The following is an 18,129-nucleotide window of genomic DNA, read 5'->3' on the forward strand; positions in this document are numbered from 1 at the left end:
ATTCCCTCTAAGATCAGGAACAAGGCAAGGATGTCCACTCTCGCCACTTTTATTCAACATAGTTTTGGAAGCCCTAGCCATGGCAATCAGAGAAGAAGAAGAAGAAATAAAAGGAATCTAAATTCGAAAAGAAGAAGTAAAACTGTCACTGTTTGCAGATGACATGATACTATACATAGAAAATCCTAAAGATGCTAGAAAACTACTAGAGCTCATCAATCAATTTGGTAAAGTTGCAGGATACAAAATTAATACACAGAAATCTGCTGCATTTCTATACACTAACAACAAAAGATCAGAAAGAGAAATTAAGGAAACAATCCCATTTACCATCTCATCAAGAAGAATGAAATACCAAGGAATAAACCTAGCTAAGGAGGCAAAAGACCTGTACTCTGAAAACTATAATATGCAGATAGAAGAAATTGAAGATGACAGAAACAGATGGAGAGATATACCATGTTCTTGGATTGGAAGAAGCAATATTCTGAAAATGACTATACTACCGAAGGCAATCTACAGATTCAATACAATTCCTATCAAATTACCAATGGCAGGCTTCCCCGGTGGCGCAGTGGTTGAGAGTCCGCCTGCCAATGCAGGGGACACGGGTTTGTGCCCTGATCCGGGAAGATCCCACATGCCGTGGAGCAGCTGGGCCCACACGGGCCTGTGCTCTGCAACTGGAGAGGCCACAACAGTGAGAGGGCCGTGTACCGCCAAAAAAAAATTACCAATGGCATTTTTCACAGAACTAGAACAAAAAAATTTTAAATTTGTGTGGAAACACAAAAGACCCCGAATAGCCAAAGCAACCCTGAGAAAGATAAACGGAGCTGGAGGAATCACGCTCCCTGACTTCAGACTCTACCACAAAGCTACAGTAATCAAGACAGTATGGTACTGGCACAAAAACAGAAATATAGATCAATGGAACAGGATAGAAAGCCCAGAGATAAACCCACAGACATATGGTCACCTTATCTTTGATAAAGGAGGCAAGAATATAGAGTGGTGAAAAGACAGCCTCTTCAATAAGTGGTGCTGGGAAAACTGGACAGCTACATGTAAAAGAATGAAATTATAACATTCTCTAACATCACACAAAAAAATAAACTCAAAATGGATCAAAGACCTAAATATAAGATCGGACACGATGAAACTCTTAGAGGAAAACATAGGCAGAACACTCTTTGATATAAATTGCAGCAATATCTTTTTGGATCCACCTCCTAGAGTAATGAAAATAAAAACAAAAATAAACAAATGGGACCTAATTAAACTTAAAAGCCTCTGCACAGCAACGGGAACCATCAACAAAATGAAAAGACAACCCACAGAATGGGAGAAAATATTTGCAAATGATGCAACCAACAAGGGATTAATCTCCAAAATTTACAAAAAGCTCATGTAGCTCTATGTCAAAAAAGAAAAAAAAGCAACCCAGTCAAAAATGGGCAGATCTAAATAGACATTTCTCCAAAGAAGACATACAGATGGTTAAAAAGCACATAAAAAAGATACTCAACATCACTAATTACCAGAGAAATACAAATCAAAACTACAATGAGGTATCACCTCACACCAGTCAGAATGTCCATCAAAAACTCTACAAATAATTAATGCTGGAGAGGGTGTGAAGAAAAGGGAACCCTCCTACACTGTTGGTGGTAATGTAAACTGGTACAGCCACTATGGAGAACAGTATGGAGGTTCCTTAAAAAACTAAAAATGGAACTACCATATGACCCAGCAATCCCATTCCTGGGCATATCCAGAGAAAACCATAATCTGAAAGGATACATGCACCCCAATGTTCATTGCAGCACTATTTACAATAGCCAATATATGGAAGCAACCTAAATGTTCATTGACAGAGAAATGGATAAAGAAGATGTGGTACATATATACAATGGAATATTACTCAGCCATAAAAAAATGAAATAATGCCATCGGCAGCAACATGGATGGACCTAGAGATCATCACAGTAAGTGAAGTAAGTCAGGCAGAAAAAGACAAATATCATATGATATCACTCATATGTGAAATCTAAAAAAAAAATGATACAGGGCTTCCCCGTGGCGCAGTGATTAAGAATCCGCTTGCCAATGCCGGGGACATGGGTTTGAACCCTAGTCAGGGAACGAAGATCCCACATGCCGCGGGGCAACACAGCTACTGAAGCCCAAGCACCTAGAGCCCGGGCTCCGCAAAAAGAGAAGCCACCGCAAGGAGAAGCCTGAGCACCACAAAGAAGAGTAGCCCCCACTCGCCACAACCAGAGAAAGCCTGCGCGCAGCAATGAAAACCCAACAAAGCAATAAATAAATAAAATTAAATATTTTTTTAAAATGATAACAAATGAACTTATTCATAAAACAGAAACAGATTCACAGATATTGGGAACAAACTTATGGTTACCAAAGCCGAAATGTGGAGGGGAGGGATAATTCAGGAGCTTGGGATGAACACACAGGCACTACTATGTATAAGATGGATAACCAACAAGGACCTACTGTATAGCTCAGGGAACTCTACTCAAAATTCTGTGATAACCTATATAAGAATCTAAAAAAAATGTATATATGTATAACCGAATCACTTTGCTGTACACCTGAAACTAACACAACATTGTAAATCAACTATAAGTCAATTTTTTAAAAAGAACCAAAAACTTAGTTTCAAGTTTCCAAAATCTGGAGAGGTTATTTTAGATAGACATTCCCCCAAACGTAATTATTCCTGTAGAGTTTACCTAAAAACTTTTTTTCCCTTTCAGTCTTAGAGATCACACATGGTTAAAGTTCCTGAGAGCCCAGGTAAGTCATTTACATCTCAAAGGCACAAGAAGAGAAATACCAGTTTCTTCTAGAGCGGAACAAATTACTTAAACCAATTACAAAAGGCTCACTTGGATGCAATAGCAGAGCCATTAGGGGCCACTGTTCTCCACATCTCTTGGCAGCCCCCATTCCGCAAGGATAGCCACCACAAGCCCCACATACTGGTGGACGGCCACCCTGGGACTTCCCCCGCAACTTTCAGGATCACCCCTGGAACTTCTGGGCCACAGGAGTTAGGGGACGGCCCTTGCAACATTCCATTCCCCGTCCGGTATTTCCCCACATCTCAGCGCTCACAGGAGCTTCCTCGGTCCCCTGGCTGCTCCTCCAATTAATGGGCTGCACCCCGCGGGCCTACAAGGCCTGTACTCGCCCAGCTTCAAGACCGAAGAAAGAGCCCGGGGTCAGCGACAGAGACATCAACGGTTTAACCGAAGGGGGAGCTTACTTGTCTGGAGCAAGGTCCTGGAGACACACCCCACCGTGTGCGGCCAACACTGAGCAGGACGGAAGCAGGCTGCGCTTCCGGGTGGGGAGGGAGACGCTGGTTATAGGGGGACTGACAGCAGGTGCGCTCATTGGTTACCAGGGAAACCGGCAGAGGGCACGCCCCTCACTGCCCCCTTGATAAGAACAATCCCCAGCTGGGGCCTGGGGCGAGTATGTAAAAAGATCAGTCAGGTAAGTAGAGTACAGGTGAAGCAGGCATTGGGCAAGCAGAGGTTATACAGAGATCAAGAGAACAGCCATCTTGGGTGGCCTGACCATACACTGGTGAATTATGAAGATTATTGTGAAGACTGCCTGCTAGTAAGATAGCTCATAATAAATGTTAGTCATGATTACTATTTTGCAGCGATACACTGGTGTTAATGTTTCAATTCCCCTGGGTTCCAGTGGTGTTTCTTTTACCTTCCCATAGTTCTGCAGACAAAAAAAAAATGTTGCCTGCCGTTTCAGTAAACAAAGAATGTTGCCCGCCATCAAGTCATCAGTCACTGCAGCTGACCCTAACTGTGAGCACTGAGGAGAATTCAGGGTGGAGGAAAACAGGATACTAGCTCTAGACAGTTAAGATGCCTATCTAAGGAATACTGTCAATGGAGCCCAGAACTTTTCATCTCCTCACACATAGAAAAACACTGAAATCATTACCTTGAGATGTCTGTTTTTTGTGATCAGTCAGTAGTAATCTTTTGATGTTGTACTACATGTTTTTTTCAACAAAAACTCGTATATACCCTGGCCCCTACCTTACCTCTTTGGAACAGTCCCTCAGAGCTATGAGAAGCAGGCAAGAGAAACGTAACTTTGCATTTATTATTATTGTTGTTGGTCTGTCCCCCTCTCACCACTCAGCATTCTCTCCTCAGCACCTGGCTCACTGCTTGCTACTCCGTAGCTCAATAAATACCAGCTGAATGAATGAGAGGATGAAAGCTCCTGCAGAGAGAGAGAAACGGAAGAAATGTGGTACATTCTGGCCCCAGACTTGGCTTCCCTTGCAGAACCCCAGAGATGAAAACCATGTAAACAAAGATGCCCTTGTCCAGGCCCCTAGCCTCGCCCACCCTTTGTTGTTCTCTTCTGCATCCAGCCGTGCCTCGGGGGAGGTGGAGATGCATTCCTTTATTCTGCTTCCCCAATTCCTCTCCTGCTGGGTGGAGGCAACAGCTACCCCTCTCCTCTGCCAGTTCTTCCTAATCCTGAGGGATTCACCAAAGCTTGAGGCCTTCTCGGTGTGGGCTTCTCTGCGAGGGGAGCCTTAGCTGTCAGCCACCCTTGGAGACACGTGGGTGCAGAGGGAAGGGTGTCTTCCTGCCCTCCCCTTCCCAGTCCATTAATCCCTCTCCATCCATCAATGTCCACACAGAATCACACAGAACTGGGAAACTCAGGCTAGAATGAGAACCCCAACCAGAACCACCTAAACTGTGGGCTGCACATGAGCCAGGAACTCTTTGTTCCTGGTCCCTAACAAGAGCAAGTTCAGATTGAGGGTGTGTTGAAATGTTAACTGGGTAGAGTTCTATTATGACTATTGAATCTAATAATTTAATAAGGGGGTTGAATGAGCCACTGAGCCACCGAAAGATATGGAGGAAACAAATGCATATAGACGAAGTGCAAGAAGCCAATCGGAGGAAGCTCTCTGCTGTGTGCTCCAACTATATGACATTTTGGAAAAGGCAAAACTATGGAGGCAGTAAAAGGACGAGTGGTTGCCAGGGGTTCCAGGGAGGGAGGGATGAATTGGGGGAGCACTGAGGATGTTTAGGGCAGAGAAACTATTCTGTATAATATTTTAATGGTAGATACATGTCATTATTCATTTATTAAAACCCACAGAATATACAACACCGAGAGTGAACCCTTGTGTAAACTATGGATTTGGGGTGATGATGATGCATCAGTGTAGGCTGATTATGACGCATGTACCACTCTGGTGAGGGATGTGGACTGTGGAGGAGACTGTGCTTGGGGGGGGGGGCAGGAGGTCTATGAGAACACTCAGTTTGGCTGTGAACCTACAACTGCTCTTAAAAATAAAGTTTATTTAATACAAGGTTGGGGTGGGTTGTATTTTGTATGTCTTTTTTTATATTACGGTTGTTTCTTTTTCCTGGCAAATCAGTGCTATGGACTGGATGTTTATGTCCCCTCAAAATCCGTAGGTTGAAGCCCTAATCCCCAGTGTGATGGTTTTTGAATGTGGAACCTTTGGCAAATGACTGGGTTTAGATGAGGTCATGACGGTGAAGCTCCTATGATGGGATTAGTGCCCTTTAAGAAGATGAAGAGACCAGAGCCCTCTCTGTCTACCACATGAGGACACAGCAAGAAGGTGGCTGTCTGCAAGCCAGGAAGGTGGCTGTTCTCACCAGATGCTGAATCTTCCAGCACTTTGATCTTGGACTTCCCAGCTTCCAGTACTGTGAGAAATAAATAATTCTGTTGTTAAAGGCACCCAGTCTACAGTATGCTGTTATAGCAGCTTGAGCTAAGATAGCTTTTAGTCAGTTTGTTATAGTTTACAAAAGTTTTTGGTCTGTGACAGATTGGAGGGAAAAAAACTGATTCTTCATCGCAAATAGTGAGAAGCTCTGACCTGCACCAACAGCCCTAGTCCAGGAGCCGGAAGCACTGGTCTCCTGCTGCTGCTCTGTATTTAGCTCTCTGCCTCAGTTTCCCCATCTGCAAACTGAAGGGGTAGAGTGACCAGACCTAGCAAATGTGGCTGTTCAGCAAATGCTGGTTCTTTTGGTAAATATGGGCTACCTCAGGCAGTTAGGGGCCATGGACCCCTTCCCTACCCCTCACCGTTTGTTGGGACATTCCAGAGAAAGCAAGTCTTGGGGAAATTCTGCCAGCCAGACACAAAAGCTCACTGGCAAGTGTGCACGAAATAGGTTGTAAGCTTGGGCAAGACTTGCTCTGTCTGAGGACACTGGGACACACAACTTGCGTGAAAGGTTGAGGCAGAGGCAACAGTATTCTGGAAGAGCAGCCTGTGTCCTGCTCCATGCCATGACAGTCTCCTGAAGTGGGGACCAGCCTCTCACTCCGCACCGGTGCAGAGGTAACACTGACTGTCCAGTGCTTCTAGCTAGCAAGATCTTGAACATCACTTACTTCCCCAGTGAAAACGTATTCCAAACACTTCTCATGCCAATTAGTCAACCTTCTGGTGTAATTTTTTTTTTTTTTTTTTTTGCGGTACGCAAGCCTCTCACTGTTGTGGCCTCTCCCATTGTGGAGCACAGGCTCCAGACGCGCAGGCTCAGCGGCCATGGCTCACGGGCCCAGCCGCTCCGCGGCATGTGGGATCCTCCCAGACCTGGGCACGAACACACGTCCCCTGCATCGGCAGGTGGACTCTCAACCATTGCGCCGCCAGGGAAGCCCTTCTGGTGTAATTTTATTTATTTATTTATTTATTTTTGCATTACGTGGGCCTCTCACTGCTGTGGCCTCTCCCATTGCGGAGCACAGGCTCCAGATGCGCAGGCTCAGCGGCCATGGCCCACGGGCCCAGCCGCTCCGCGGCATGTGGGATCCTCCCGGACCGGGGCACGAACCCCTGTCCCCTGCATCGGCAGGCGGACTCTCAACCACTGCGCCACCAGGGAAGCCCTCTGGTGTAATTTTGATAAGTACCTTTGAGATGTTTTGTTACCACGTCTGGACTGGATTCTTAAGATGCTCTAAGTGCAAAAGAGCTGCCCTCCGTGGTACATTCAGTTATACATACACATAAATAGCACATTATTAATGCCTACGTATTTTACAGTATATTACAGGGAACTATACTCACTATTTTATAATAACCTAAAAGGGAAAAGAATCTAAAAAAGAATAAATAAATAAATAAAGGGGACTTCCCTGGCGGTCCAGTGGTTAAGACTTCACCTTCCAATGCAGGAGGTGTGGGTTCAATTCCTGGTCGGGGAGCTAAGATCCCACACGCCTCACGGCCAAAAAACCGAAACATAAAACAGAAGCAATACTGTAACAGATTCAACAAAGACTTTAAAAATGGTCCACAACAGAAAAAAATCTTTAAAAAAAATCTATAACAATCGTTTTTCTATACACTTGAAATTAACACAACATTGTAAATCAACTATACTTCAATAAAAAAGTAAAATTAAATTTTTTTTAAATTAAAAATAGGAATAAAAATAAAATAAATAATTTTTTAAAGTATATTACACCCAGCAAATAGAGAGATGAATTGCATGGCCTCTAAGTTCCCTCCCAGGGCAAATATATATTGTAATATATATTTTTTACTTTAATATTCCTTGAAGACAAAAGTCAGTTTTCTGAGTTCACCAATACCTTCAGACCATGGAAATACATGGGACTATCCCCAGGCTGAGGGACAATTCTTCAAAGCTGAGATAGGTCTTCACTTCCTGCTGATAGGCATCAGGTGATGCCCTCAGTTTCTGTGTTCCCCCAGAACACAGAGGCACCCCAGCTCTGTGCCTCCAGTCTTTCCCCTCTTCTTTACTCAGTGCCCTGACCTCACCCCAATTCCCACTCTGGCCTTGTTTGTTGTCTTGGAGCTGGGGAAGTCTGTGCTTCCACAAACCAAGCCAGAAGTCTCAGCAACCACTTTCTCACAGAAACATGAAATGGCAAACTGCTACTATTTGGGAGGTCAAGGAATGGAGTGCTTTCTGGAGACGGGCGGCTTGGGTGAGAATGGTATCTCTAGCGCTTAACTTGTGAGTGATCTTGGGCAAGGTACTGAACCTCATTTTCCTCATCTTTAAAATGGGGACAATCACAGCTTCCACCTCTTAGGCTGTTGCGAGGGTGACATGAGACTGTCAAGCCCCCAGCACAGTAACCGGAGCCCAGGCGGTACCCGACAAGGACAGCCAGCTTCACAGTGTACAGCCTCTTTGTTTAGCTCCTCACTGCCACTTTATCCCATATCCTGACCTAAACTAGTCCCCACGTGGCATGGTGATCATCTGAAATATAATTAAATCTGCACTCTTCTGTTGCAAACTCTTCCATCATATCTCACTGCTAGAAAAATCCAGCCTGAGGCTCCTCTCACCTCTCCCCTCGCTCGGGGCTGCAGTTACCGTGGTCCTTGCACTGGCCATTCCCTCTGCCTGGAACACTCTTCCCTGACCCTCAAAGTCAAGTCCAGTTCAAATGTCATTTCCTCAAAGAAGCCCTCTCTAATGGCCCCATCCTCCTTAGCACTAATCCTCAATCTGTGATCACTTTACTGACTTATTGCTCATGACCCCACGAGAAGGCAGCTCAGGGAAGCCAAGCACTGACTGAATGGATGAAGGATGCATTGTTATCCGTGGGGCTTGGGTGCTTTTGAGATTAAGCTGCTTTGGTGGCCTGCCCGGACCTGACCCCCTGGCCACCACTGTTGCAAGTTCCAAACCCATTGTAAGGTAAGGCCTGGCCACCTAAGCATGAACAAATGTTGCACAGTGAGCCCGGAAGTCCAAGGTAAACACTTTTATTCTCAGTTCTGCCTTAGCTGTCTCTAGTTTTGCAAGCATGAATAAATGGAATCAACAAGAATCCTCTCCCTAAATGTCTTTCAATAAAATGTGTCACCAAACAAGTTTCCTGTCTTTCCTAAAGAGAGTGTGATTTGAAAGTGACCTCACATGAGCCTTGATCATCGCAGTATATCAGGGTTAATCGTCCTGCTTCCGTGCCAGTTCCACTCTCACTTGGCAGCAAATAAACAGCCGCCCCGCAGATCTGCCCTTCCAGCCAGGTAAAGAACTCAGTGAGGAGGGGAGCCGCGAGGGGCGCGGCGGGCACAGAATCCTGAGCCACTTCCGCCCACAGCAGGGCAGACCCGGGCAGAGAAGGAGATGCGGCTTCATTCACGGCCTCCAACTCTGCGCGTCCAAAAGCCAAATGGGTCCGGAATAACTCGTCATTCCTCCTCGAGTGCCCTTGGCCGGCAGAAAGGGGAGCCAAAGAACGGGAATAAATGTTCTCCAGAGCGCCCCCCTTTCTGAGGAGTACCCAGAGGGGGACCCCTACTCCCAGCCAAGAAACTACAGGGTTAGGAAGGGGATCCATCCCCTCAGAGGCCCTGGGTGCCTTCCAGGGCCCATCTTTCTTCCTGCTCCTCAGAAGCCCGGGCCCCGCAGCTTCACAGGACAGTCTCTCGGATGACGCCAATGAGGCTGTGTGGCCTCTCAGCCTCCGCTCGCCGGGGCCTCCTCTCGGCTCTCGGCCTCCCCGCGGGGACAAAGGTGCTCAGGTCTCCGCAGCTCCGCAGGTGCAGCAGGCCAGGCTGTCTCCTCGAGGGCAGCACGAGGGCCCTGGAAGTGCTGGGCTGCATCGGGCCCATGATCTTTGGGAGAATAAACAGGGTGACAAAGAGATTAAGCTTCACCAGATGTGGTCCTCAGACCTGCCTCCTACATTAATCCATGTAATATTTAGTTTAGTCGCCTTGGGAGAGAAAAAAGGGTGTTTTCCCAAGGTGGAACCCACTTGGAATTCCAGTCTCTTAACATGTTGCCTCTTTCCTGAAGTTCCTAAGAAATACCCCAAATTTTCTATTGTTTCAGCTGTAGACCTACCATGCTTAATTATTTGTCTATTGCAATGTCCTGCTTTATATTTAACGTTCTTCTCATCACTTTTTCCCCAACTTCCCTGTGGTCTAAGCCACTGATTCTCACTGGGTCTGCACATCACGAGAGGGGAGGGGAGCCTGTCAGAAAAGTAGATTCCCTGCTCCCCCCTAGCAATTCTGACATGGGAATCTGGAACGGGGCTTGGGCATCTGTAGTTTTAACAAGAACTCAGGTGATCCCGATATACTTGAAAATTGTAAAGCCACCGGTCTGCTTAAGTTTATAACATGTCAGCTAAAACTAATGATGCTTCTAATTGATCTGATAACTCTTCAATTAAGAAAAAAACATGATAAACAACATAAAAACTAGGCCAATTTATTTGTAAAAGCTGTTAAGAATGTTTCTACTGCTAGATCTATTTTGCAATGCAGCACATACATAACTTTAAATATAACAGCAAAAATGGGCAATCCCCGATCCAACTGAGATTGATAAGAGGACAACTGCTGTGTACATACAGTTTTTAAAATTACACAGTCATGTCTGTATGACCTATATTGCTGTTAGCATGTTGGGAAAAACTCAAGTGATTTACTACCATCTAACATCACAGAACGATCATTGGGATGTCTTTTTGTTTAGTTTCCACCATTCTGAGACTTTAAGGTCATTCAAAGGTTAATCCCCCCAAAAGATGGGACATCAAATTTTTCTAACACTCTGTTATTATATTTGTCTTTAAGGCTGTTTTTGTTTCCTGAGTAAGAAGAAAATTCCAACATTCATAGATGTCTACTGTTATTACATGGTAAGTTAGGACAAGTGGTTTGGATATTGGTAAAAAATTAAAATGGATATAAAAACACATCCCAATAATACTAGAGAAGGTGAAAATGTGCAAAGCTGGGTAGAGTCAGAAATAAAAGCTCCCTTGCCCTCGTCCCTGCCTCCTTCTGTCTGGGGGATGGTGTGGCATTATGATACCTCACCACTGGGATCCCGTTCTGGAAGCCCCGGCAGATGGCCCAGAGTCTACTGCAACAATCCCTGTACCTGAATTTTGATCCAGTCTGTGCACAAAGACCTCGCAAACATTTATAGTGATAGCATCTGTTGAACTATAAGTGCTTGTTCTCTTTCCCCAAAGCTACTTTCCATCAAGCAAGACTTTGCAGAAGGTCCAGACCCACAGCTCTGCAGATGTTCCAGCTCTTACCTCACCAGAACTTGGCAGCTCCAAATACTTGCTTCTGTTTTTCAGGCAATTGGGGTGAACAGAGGGAAGGAGGCGGGGAATGACATCTGGAGGAGACCAGGGACATGTGCGTGTAAATCTCTCTCCTACACAGGCTACCAACTGGAGCCTGACCTAGGACTACTGGTTGACCACTTTTTTAGAAAGCAAACAACAAAAGGGCCCATGGTTCATGGACCTCTTCACACGAGTAATCAGACTGTTCTGCTCCCCACGGTCCCCTGAGGGACAGAATCTGGCTTCTGGCTTCTGTAAGAAGAGGCCAGCAGGTGGGAAGGGGAACAGAAAGGAAAGTGAGGTGGGGATTTGTTCAATCTGCCTGAAAAACGTACCTAGGATCCAGTATCTGGCAATGACCCTGAGAATCAGGCCAACTCCACTCAAGAAGTATTTGATGGGCACGTAATACCCACAGGCACAGCCGAGTAACACCCGTGAGCCACTGTGCACTGAGGTCTCCAACGGCCACCCCACAGACATGGAGCTACAGAGCAAACACCCAAAAGGTAAACGCTGCTTTTGAAAGAGGTGGGTGAGGAAAGCTGCGACCCATTCCCACTTCTCGTCAGAGGGAAATTCCATTCACTCAGAGATACGGGTGTAGAGACCACCTAGTCCAACACTTCACTTTAAAGACGAGAAACTTGACACGCAAGTGGAATATTTACGTGCCCGGTTTTATCTTTTCACAGGCTACTTGTTTGGGGATTGCCGTGTGTTTTTTAAGAAATGGAAGGGAAAAGGTGTTCGTTCCTTTAAGTCTATCAGCTTAGGTAATCTTGCCAAACATTTCATGGGAACGTGAACGGCTCCCAGAATCTTGCCAGTATTAAAATTCACATATGTCCATCATTGTTGAAGGGCTGAAAAAACATGCCAGATCAAGGGAAACGTTCAACTTAGGAAATGGAATGTTAAATGTACTCCACACTGCCCATAGCCCTTGCTTTCATCCCTGAGCTGCTCCCTTTTCTTTTTCCAAGCATGCTTCCATATCTCGGAAAAATCGGTTTCTCTTCTCTTGGGCCAAGAAGGCTGTGGCAAAGTCACATGTGAAAAGAAAGCACGCAACTTCCTCCTCTCCTTCCCCACACCTCCTAACCCCATTCCCCTTGATACAGTGACCATGGACTTTCTGTGCCTTCGACAGGAAACCAGAGAAGCCGCTTCAGCTGCTATGGAAACAAGTCATCGGATTCATGCCTGATATTAATAATAAAACTACCTGTTCTAGAAAACTGGCACTTGTGATGGCTTCCTCCATGTACTCCTCATCGGACTTCAAAACAGATTTAATGTTTTCTACAAGTTCATGGATGTCCGGGGTCATGCTGCAGGAGGACTGCTCCAGGAACCTCGCCACCAGCAACTTGGTGTCCATGTAAGATTTGTAATCTATTAAAGACCTTGGTCTGCATCTCGAAGCCCGGGATCTCAACCCTCTTCTCAAGGTCACCGCAGCCAGGTCTGGTCTTCCCTCAGTCTGAGTCGCGGCTTCACAGCTGAGCACGGGGACAGCTGTGGGCAGAGACAAACAACACGCACCTTTTGGCCAAGCCCCGTGAACACACATCTGTACTTGAAACAGCACAAACCACGAAATTCCATGTGGAAAACATGTGACAAATGCTGACGGCCATGCACATCTTGCTTTTCCTCTTGCAGGAGGAAAAAAAAGAAAAAAAAACCCTAACACCTACGACACGAGCTTACTCCTTGAAGTGTAATTTCAATAGGACACGTCCCCCAAATATTTTATTGTGCCACATAAAACGCAACCATCAAGGTAAAGAGAGATGACAGAGAAGAGCATCCAGAATGCAAATCATGATGGAGCAATGGTTTCATGGGGGTGATCACCAATACATAGGGATGGTTTGGGCAGGCAGAAAAAACACAGTTGACTGATGGAAGAATGTTCTGGGGAGAGGATGAAGAAGCCACAGGAAGAGAGGAACTGAGGAGAGACGAGACTTGTGGCATGAATGGAATGCTCTGCTCACACTGACTGTACCTTTGTCCTAAACATCCTCAGGGGCACTGTACTGACTTATAGTATCGACGTCACACCATGGCTGGGAGGCGGCGCTAGGGCTGACTATTACAGAAAGAGAAATCTAGTGCAGAAAAAGTACACGTCATTCTGGAAGTCAACAGAGGGCCTGGGAAATCCACCACAGGCTAATTTCCACAACTACTACTTCAGCAAGGGTATAAGGACTGGCAGAACATTACTGCACTGGCAGATGGGTAAAGCGAAATCAGGCCTGGTCTCCACATGTTCATAAGCCAGCCAGCAGCCTTCAGGGTACACGACACTGGAGATTTCAGTCTGTGAAGGTCTGACAAGCAGGAATTTAGATATTCAAGGAAGAAGGGAGGCGGGGGGTGGGAAAACAGGTGGAGGAAGGGGAGCATTCCTTTTCCTCTGGAGAAAGGCAGGCATGAGGAGTTCTAAACAGGGGTTGGCAGCCGTCTTCCTCGGCTGCCACGTGCACATCACAGAGAACCTGACTCTTCGCGGAACACTCACTACAGACACTCATGTGTGAGGACAGAGTCAGGGACTCCACTGTCGCTTGAAGGCGACCTGGTCCCTTCCACAGCAGAGGACTCCAACGGGTAAACACGTGTCATCCTTGCCCCTGCAGCGCTGCAGAAGGGGAGCGGGTTCTGGAAAGATCTCGTTAAGCTGTGTAGACAGCCAAGTTCCTGTGGAAGCTGCAGGTGGCCATCCCGAGTCCTCAGCTTGCCAGGTGGGGCAGAGAACCCCACGGTGAAGACAGGTCCGGGGAGCTGAGGGGCCAGAGGGCGCTCAGTCCCGGGCAGGACTCCTCCCCGCTCAGAAGCCGCTGGAGAGACAAGAGGAGTGTTCCCTCTGGCTCCCACACGGTCAGTCCAGAGCTGTAGCAAACAACACAGGCTGTCAGAGGGACAGAATACAACTAGGAGGTGACGTGGGGCCCGGGACAGAGCAGGACCAGAGGGTCTGCAAAGCTGTATTTGCACAGAGCTTGAAGACAGCATAGGCAACTTGTTAGGACAAGTCACCGAAAGAAGCCTGTGCTGGTGGGATTACAGACTTTCATTTTCTTCCTTTATTTCCTCTATTTTTTTACAATTCTCTACAAGGAAGAGGTATTTGAAGATGTTCAGGCAGTCATATATTCAGAAAAGAAGATTCAATGTTATTTTCAGTTAAAAAAATTTTTTAATTAAAAAAATTTAAAATTTAAAATTATTCAAATAACATCTATACACAAACAAACTCAAAACAGAAAGGGAGAGAGATGGAGTGTGAGAGCTTCGCTCTATCCAAAGTTCTTAAAGCAAGGTCAGATTTAAATAATTCAATCTACTCATGCACAGTAAAAAGATAACTAGTGTTGAATTTCAGAAGAGGGTGGTAAAAAATACACCCCTTTGACTTTTTCCTGGAGAGAGAATGTTCTCTCCCACAGGACTGGGAGCATCTAGGAATCAGAACTAGGTTTGCACTGTTTTCTTCGTGTGGTACCCAGCACAGTATCACGTGCAACCAAACGCTTCTGATGACAGTGACTTGACAAGAAAAATTCTTACCAGCCTTAAAAGACATGGTAGATGTCTACCCTTAACGTGCATGCAGAATACCTGATTTTCCCAAGACCTGTCAGCCCCCCTCCAAGCTCTCTCTTGAACCCCAGGGCCTTGGGTGGCCAGAGCCACTCGGCACCTATAGGCGGACAAGCACAGTGCCCTGCGAAGAACTTGGGAAATGACATCACCTCTCTCTGCAGAATGATGAAGCACAGGGTCACTCTTGGATCTCGTCCTCGGGGGCTGGAGAGCTCTCCGGTTCCTCGCCGGACACAGCTGGTTGGAGCTGGGAGTTGAAATGGCTGCGCCTTCTTCTCTAGGTGTGTTAGGAATGTCCCCACCTGATTTTTTTTTTTTTTTTTTAAAGAGGAGAAACAGAAATCATTTCTGTTCAGCTGGCACCTTCAACATGCTGGGCAGGAAACACCTGTGAGCCCAAACCTTCTGGGACAAGGGTAATACAGTTCATAATATTTGCTTAGGCTGTGGGCCCAGTAAGTTTTTATCTTGCAGCGCGTGGGAAATGCTGCCTCCTCAAACTACCCCTCCACACCTAAAACAAACAAAAAGCTCTAAATCCAGGAGCAGAAAAAGAAGCCATGCTAAAATGCCTAAAGGTGCTTGGCGTCTTCTCCAGTGGAGCAGCCTCGTGCAGCATCGGAAAGGTCCTAGCCGTTTTACCCTTTCTGACAACTCAGGCTGACCTTGATTAGGTGGAAGGTGATGGGGGTACAGGCGGGGTGGCTGCCCTGGGGCTGCAGGCCAAATGCAAGCAGAGGGTGTGTCTACGGGCTAGGCTGGGAAACTCCCGGAAAGCCAAGTTAAAGAGCCAGTGGCCACTAAATGAATCAAAGCACTCTGGAACTGGATGACTGCTGTTCAGGAAAATAAAGTCCCATCACTTGTGAGCCTGACTCGTGGTTTGGGAAACTTTTTTAAGAAATGTAAGAATTAAAAACATACTTAGGAAACAGAGCCCTGCTGCATAATTCTACTTAAGATGGAAGGTGAACAGAGCAGAAATCCATTCTAAATGGCGCTGCTGAAAAATTACCTCCACCTAAAATAGCTGAAAGTTGATCCATTATTTATCACCATTTGCAATTTTGTCCTGTGGACAGTTCTCTGGGCCATTTAAAACCTCTCCAAAGAGAGAAAGCGGTAACAATGTTCCCTTAAGTTACAAGGATAACTGTAAACGGACTCTAGTATTTAATGCAGGATTGCAAATCAGCATTTAGTACATGTGAAGGTAGTATGACCTGGGTCCTTAGTTATAAATGAGCAAATCACTCTGCAATAGGTAAAACTCTTTTTGTCTCTTTACAAGAGCTTATCTTATTTTAACAGGAGAAAAAAAATCTTAGATCAGAAAACACAGGAAAACCAAATTAAACTCTGTAATCCATTTCTGAAAAGTCTGGTTATTCATAAAAGATTCTAAAGATATCTTTATTTCTGTTCACATATTATTTCCTACTTGTAAGCCCTAAGAGTTGATAATATTTTTATACCCAGAAAAAAGGATATAGCTTGAACCATTTGCTCCAAGAATATTTGACCTCCAACAAAATATCATACAGATGATTATTTTACCATTTTTAGTCTACTGAATCATGAGTTTGGGCAGCAATAATGTATTTATTACCTTGAATCACCGGCATGCAGATCGGTTCCAAAGGGCTGCTGGCAGCTCCTGATCCTTCTGGCATTTGGAATGAAGATCCCTGCAACACAGGAAAACAGAGTGTTGTCTGTTGATATTCAGCTCAGCCACCATCTGGACTGAACTTGAAAAGATCTACAGGGCATGGTCCCTTCCCCACCCCGCTCTCTGTGTGGCTGCTTTTCCTACTTGCCGTCAATGTACCAAAGAGAAACTCTATGGACAGTACCTGCTGCTGGTCCGTCTGGCTCACCACAGCTTCATAGGGAGGCGGGGGGTCCAGAGGACAGAACACTTCCACGCCTTTGATTCGCGCTCCGTAGATATGTGGCAGTGGTATAACATCAGGACCAACCATCCTAGGAAGAGCATCCTGGCATCAGGAAGCGTGTTCTGGCCATCTGACGGTAATGTCTCTAGCATACTGGCCTTCACCTCTAGAGGGTTATCCACTGACAATGGGGAAACTCACTCGCCGCTCCACGCTACAACCTCCTGGTCCAGGAGCAGGGGAATAACCTAAGCTGCTCTCGGATGGAGTGCCCAGAATTCTTAGGCAAGTGACAACATAGAAAATGCAATACCATCATTCCTTTTAAATTTACTAGTCAAAGAGCAAACAACAATCCAAAAGAGACAGAAAGCGAATTAGTGGTTGCACAGGGGCTTGGGGAAAGGGGGGGACGGGGAGTGACTGCTTAATGGGTACGGGGTCTCCTTGGAGGTGAGGAAAATGCTTTAGAACTAGACGGAAGTGATGGTTGCACCATATTGTGAATGTACTAAATGCCACTGAATTATACACTTTCAAAAGATTAATTTCATGTTATGTGAATTTTACCTCAATAAAAAACAAACAAACAAACAAAGGATTCAGGGAAACTCAATTATTTGTTACATTAGTACATGACAAAAGTTTCTTGCCCGGGTTTCCCTCACGTCTGATTCATGGTAGAAACTCACTATTTGTTAAATAAATGTTTGAAATAATGAATACATTTTTCAAAAAAAAAGTGAACAACATCACAGCTAAGAGACAAAGCAGCAGTGCTGCAGGAGGAATCACAGAGTGCCTCTTCCTAAAGGTGGTCATTCAACAAACACTGATGGAGCGCTTGCTGTAGCTGTGGCTGTTGGCCTGTGGGTGAGAGACCTTTGATAGCAAAAAATAAAAACAAAAAACCCACAAGATTTTCCGCCAGCATTCACAGAAGGTTACACACACACACAAATTATCTAGATAACAAAGAACCTAAATTTGAAAACGACAGTTAAAAATACATGAAAGTTTGTACCTTAGGACAAAACTTCCAGTTATAAAATACACGCAGATAAGTCCTGGGGATGTAATACACGGCATGGTGACTACGGTTAATAATACTGCATGGTGTATTTGAAAGTTGTTAAGAGAGTAGGTCGTAAAAGTTCTCATCACAAGAAAAAAAAAAAAACTTGTAACTATATGTAGTGATGGGTTAACTAGATTTATTGTGGTGATCATTTGACAATATATACAAGTGTTAAATCATTACTTGTTTACCTGTAACTAATACAATGTTATATGTCAATTATATCACAACTTTAAAAATACACAGAAGACAAAAAAAACTGTACTCAGGCCATGAAGTGTTGGGGAATGAAAAAAAGATAATAGCAAAAGTTTAACATTTGTTCTTGAAATGCAAAAATGTACA

The 18,129-nt window shown here is 45.2% G+C and overlaps 1 protein-coding gene across 4 annotated transcripts in view; it reads right to left on the reverse strand.

The window, feature by feature from the left end:
* Window positions 1–8,829: 8,829 nt before the first annotated feature.
* Window positions 8,830–18,129, reverse strand: part of ENTREP1 (endosomal transmembrane epsin interactor 1) — a 60,548-nt gene continuing 51,248 nt past the window's right edge. For 3 of the 4 annotated variants that reach the window (XM_027105724.1, XM_027105728.1, XM_027105726.1), the window contains 5 exons: window positions 16,665–16,794; window positions 16,418–16,496; window positions 14,958–15,110; window positions 12,416–12,708; window positions 8,830–9,703 (listed from right to left, as the gene is read on the reverse strand). In XM_027105724.1, coding sequence (XP_026961525.1) covers window positions 9,500–9,703; window positions 12,416–12,708; window positions 14,958–15,110; window positions 16,418–16,496; window positions 16,665–16,794 — 859 coding nt within the window. In that variant the 3' untranslated portion in view covers window positions 8,830–9,499. The other variant, XM_027105727.1, reaches the window with a different exon arrangement.

Source organism: Aethalodelphis obliquidens, unplaced genomic scaffold (genome assembly GCF_003676395.1).
Source record: "Aethalodelphis obliquidens isolate GAN/ISIS:26980383/991018 unplaced genomic scaffold, ASM367639v1 scaffold7, whole genome shotgun sequence".
Taxonomy (NCBI): domain Eukaryota; kingdom Metazoa; phylum Chordata; class Mammalia; order Artiodactyla; family Delphinidae; genus Aethalodelphis; species Aethalodelphis obliquidens.